At 41.2% G+C, this 5,144-nt stretch overlaps 1 protein-coding gene across 1 annotated transcript; it reads left to right on the forward strand.

The window, feature by feature from the left end:
• Positions 1-3,223: 3,223 nt before the first annotated feature.
• Positions 3,224-4,920, forward strand: ARHGEF5 (Rho guanine nucleotide exchange factor 5). Its single transcript, XM_032245211.1, is given in 7 exon segments — positions 3,224-3,566; positions 3,569-3,860; positions 3,862-3,908; positions 3,911-3,961; positions 3,964-4,026; positions 4,029-4,088; positions 4,091-4,920. Coding segments are annotated over 7 exon segments (1,122 nt in total). The 3' UTR covers positions 4,357-4,920.
• The last annotated feature ends 224 nt before the right edge of the window (positions 4,921-5,144 follow it).

Below are 5,144 nucleotides of genomic sequence, written 5' to 3' on the forward strand. Positions count from 1 at the left end.
TACATATGTATAATGTATGTGTATATACATATATGTATATATGTATATTTGTGTATATTTATATACATATACATACATAATAGACATATGTATATAAGTATATTTATATGCATATGTATGTATATAATTACATACATATATGTATATGATTATATGTATATTTATGTATAATATACGTATATTTATATACATGTTTATATACATATACATATAAAATATACTTGTGTGTGTATATATATATGTATATGTATATGCAATGTTAAAAACATGGTATTTCTTTTGTTACCAAATTTCTTCCTTTCCTTGGGTAACCTTTAGCATTTGACTTCTATGTCATTCTTGTTACATAGAGAATTTTCATACTTCTATGTTGCATCAGTCCCCATTGTGAATATGTTTCACTTTCTCAAACCACAAGCAGGGCCTAGTCACCCTTGACAGTTTCCAGCTCTACTCCTCACCCAGGTCCCCAATGTGGCAGATCCAAATATTTGTCTTATACAACTGCCTTCTGATGACCACCTTCCCATGAGATAGCTGGTTACAACTGACTTGTCTGGCCCTGCTAACCCTCACACCCCATATGAACTGTGCAGATGCAGATATGCCACAATAACCACCTCTCAGTCACAGGTGACCTCCTAAAACTTGTGCCTGCTTGCTGTAAACCCATCAATAAAGCTCCATCCCTCTTTCATCGACCAACATCCATGCGACCTTCAGGTATGCCATTCACCCCCAGAACCTGTAATTAAAATATTTATTTTCATCTTGTGTCTCTTCTAATCACCGAAGGGGTATTCTTTATTTAAAAAAAAAAAAAATAAAAAAAGCGACAACAACAACAGGGCGTGTTGGCTTATGCTTGTAATCCCAGCACTTTGGGAGGCCAATGTGGGCAGATCATGAGGTCAGGATACCAAGACCATTCTGGCCAACATGGTGAAACCCCATTCCTACTAAAAATACAAAAATCGCTGGGCATGGTGGTGTGCACCTGTAATCTCAGCTACTCAGGAGGCTCCGGCAGGAGAATGGCTTGTTAAATCCGGGAGGTGGAGATTGCAGTGGGAGGAGGTCACGCCACTGCACTCCAGCCTGGTGACAGAGTTAGATGCCATGTAAAAAGAAACCTAAAACATGTGACTGGCTTTCTTCACACAGCATATTGTCTTTGAGATTCATCCAACTTGTAATGTGCACTGGCAATTTGTTCTTTTTTATTACTACACAGTGTCTTCATTGTGTAGATGTACCACAGTAAGTTTAACCCTTTATCTTTTTGAATGACATTTGTGTTGTAATATCAGTTTGGGACCACAGCTGCTGTTAACATTCATAAACAGGTTGTATGTGAACATGTTTTAGTTTTTCAGGGATAATTGCCCAGGAGTGTATTTGCTAGATCCTATAATCCCATCTTCATTTAAAATTTTGAAATTGTTCATTGTGGGTTTTTTGCATTAATTTTTATTTTTTTTAATATTGCATTAAAGTGCCATTTATCTTAATTACTGATGTTTGGTACCCTCCTAAAATCCTTTAACAGAGGTGAGTGCCTCACTTACCTGACCTTAGTCTTTGCCCTGGGTACATAGATATTTTGTTTTATACATATCTATCAAATGATTTTCCAGAGGCACTGACGACGTGACTGGGATTTTCACCAGCGATATGTGAATGATTCAGTTTCTATCCATCCTCACCAGCATTTGGTATTGTGCTCGTAAACATTTTATTCCAGTCTGTGGCTTTTCTTTTCATCCTCTTTATAGTCTTTCAAAGTTGTTTTTGTTTTTTTTTTTAATCAGGATGATATGCAATTTATTAGTTTTTCTTCAAACAACTAGTATTAGTTCTAAAACTTCATTGGCAAATCCTAGGTCCCAAAGATTTTTCCCAAATTTTGTTTTTTTTTTCCTAATGGTTTCACATAGTTTAAAATTGTACATTTAATTTCAGGATCTATTTGGTTAAAGTTTTTTATAAGAAATGAGATTTAAGTTGATGCTGTTTCATTTTAGAGTTTTTATCTAAACTGGAGGTTTTATCAAATTTATATTGAAATTGTATAGAAATTATTACATATATCTATGTGCTCCTTGACCTGTGAGAGAACTATTACTAATATTTGGTACTTACAGCCTCTATCCTAGTGTAATACCACTAAAATAAGCTACTGAGAAATTAATTGGGGTCTGGTTGTACGTTTGATTTTGGTTATAGGTTTTTCAATAAAAAACAAGGTCATTTTTCTTATCCTTCCCATAGAAACTGGGTTAGGCCTTAGTACATTTAAATATACAGATCCACTGCCTAATGGAAAAACTAGAATTTCTTTGTTAATATTTTGGTCTGATCTCCAACCCTTCCCCAAAATCCTTTTCAAAATTGTAAGAAATCTGGGAAACAAATGGAACCAAATGTATATCAAAACACCTAGGCCATGATTCACAACCTATTTAAACATAATGCACATTTTTATTATAAGAAATGTAACACTCTTATTCTGAAATGAATTCATAAATGATTTTAAAAACTACCTACATATAAATTTTTAATTCGGTATAGTGGTCTTACTGTATAATAAAGGTGAAATAAAAGGAAATTGATTTATAATCAAATAATGCATATATCATTTTAATGTTTGAGCATGAGTACACTAAAATGTATAATGAAATAGATGATTTTACTTACATGTAATCTCCCAATGCAATAGTTACAAGTACAGTCCATTATATGCATATTGCATTGGTCATTTAAAATTCACGAATTAGAATGTCACTGTTTTCTTAATTTGTCAAAATGGTAATTAAATTTTGGTAATGTACTTAGCAAAACAAAGTAACTCTTTTCTCAATTTACACATCATTTGCATTCCTGATAATGTATATAAAAACAATACAAAAACTATTTCTTAAGTTGGTTTTTACCCGTGGAGCTAAATTTTCACGTCAAACATACATTTCTCACCTTTGTAGAGACAACTGTTGTGAAGTTATCTCTACAGTTTAAAGAAGCAAGAATCTGCTAATCAGAAGTGCTGCCTACATTCCAGAATATCTAACATCCCCAGCCTTCAGCTATTATAAACACCAAACCTTCTCACATGCTTTCTAAATGCCCCCTAAATGTGGGAGCTGACTCACTACCAAGAAACCCCACCCTAATCTAACTGCACAAAATGTGACTACTGCAGACACTAAGCAAACTATGTAAATGTATGAATCTGCCTGGTTTACAGGATGTACGAGGTGTCAGTGCCACGTTCCTTTCAGACCTGGAAGGGAACTTTGAGAATAATATCTTCTCCTTCCAAGTACGTGACGTGGTCCTGAACCATGCCCCAGACTTCCGCCGGGTCTACCTGCCTTTTGTCACCAACCAGACCTATCAGGAACTCACCTTCCAGAACCTGATGAATAGCAACAGCGATTTCCGAGAGGTCTTGGAGAAGCTGGAGAGAGACCCCGTCTGCCAGCGCCTTTCCCTCAAGTCCTTTCTGATTCCGCCCTTCCGACGCATCACCCGCCTCAACCTGCTGCTCCAGAACATTCTGAAGAGAACACACCTGGCTCCTGGGAGGAAGCAGAGGCCGCGAAGGCGCACCACGCCCTGCAGCAGCTGATCCGGGACTGCGATGACCACGCCCAGAGAATGCAACGGACCCAGGGGCTAATCTACCTGAGCCAGAAGATGGAGTCTGAGTGCACAATATTCCCACTCATTTCTCAGTCACGCTGCCTGGTAAAGAGCGGGGAGCTGACCGCCTTGGAGTTCAGGGTGTCCCCAGGGCTGCGAAGGGAGCTGAGCGCGCGTCCAGTCCACCTGCACCTCTTCAGTGACTGCTGCTGCCTCGGGCCCAGAGGGTAGCCGATTCCTGGTATTTGAGCATGCTCCCCTCTCCTCCCCTGGGGGGAGAAGTGCGAAATGAGGCTACACGGACCTCGCAAAAACCTGTTCTCTTTCTGCGGCAAAACACTGGGGGCGCCCGGGCCGAGTTCCTCTTCCGCACGGAGACGCCAAGTGAAAGCTTCGGCGGATCTCAGCCTTGGCCATGCCGAGAGAGGAGCTGGACCTTCTGGAGTGTGACGACTGCCCCAAGTGCAGCGCCTTCGAGCCTACAAGCCCCGAGAGAATGACGAGTTGGCCCTGGAGAAAGCCGACGTGGTGATGGTGACCCGGCAGAGCAGTGACGGCTGGCTGGAGAGCGAGAGGCTCTCGGATGGGGAGCGAGGCTGGCTTCCCGTGCAACAGGTGGAGTTCATTTCCAACCCAGAGGTCTGTGCACGGAACCTGAAGGAAGCTCATCGAGTCAAGACTGCCAAGCTACAGCTGGTGGAACAGCAAGCCTAATGTTCCCTGATTGGAGTTTCCTGAGCTGAAGAACAAGCTGCTCGTGGCAAGGGCTGGCCCCAGAACCCTGCAAGAGAGGCCTTCTGTGGACGGAGAACCAGGCCTTCTCAAAGCCCAAGGACAAAATCCAGCTAACCCAGACCCTCGGCCCAGGCCTCCTTTTGTGCTTTGTGCTTGGTGAGGGGATTTCGAGGGACTTTGCACTGGACTCTGGGAACCTTTCATTTTAGGAAAAGGGACCACCGGGGCCTGAGCCAAGGAACTTCCCTGCGACTGCCTTACAGTGCTTCAACATTCTCCTCCTCTCAGGTGCAGAGGCGGAGCTGGCCAGAGTTTCAGTGATGGCCATTTCTTAAACAGAATCTGACCTCAGTCTCCTGGACGGAGATTAAGAGGGGTTAACACATCAGATGGGAGGGTCAGCCCGGTGACCTCTAAGGTATCTTCCAACCCTGGAAACTCTCCAAAATTATTGGTGAGAGGTCAGTGTGTCTCTGAGATCTATGTCTGTTGGTGGCAATGTGAGGGTAATACTCTCTCACGCTAATAAACTTGGCACCTCTCAAAAAAAAAAAAAAAAAAAAAAACAAGGTCAGTAGGGTGCTTTAAATTTCAGTATGTTAAGAGTACTTAAATGTATTTGTAAATAATGATGGAGGTCTTCCCACATGACTGACTAGGGGCACAGGACACTCAACTTTTCCACAAAGAATAGCTTCCTTTTACTGAGTAGATAATCACACTTTGAATAGAACATCTAAAAGAGAGTACTGGAATTCAGCAGAGAA

Source organism: Sapajus apella, unplaced genomic scaffold, assembly GCF_009761245.1.
Source record: "Sapajus apella isolate SASKATOON/1434 unplaced genomic scaffold, GSC_monkey_1.0 scaffold56, whole genome shotgun sequence".
Classification (NCBI taxonomy): Eukaryota; Metazoa; Chordata; class Mammalia; order Primates; family Cebidae; genus Sapajus; species Sapajus apella.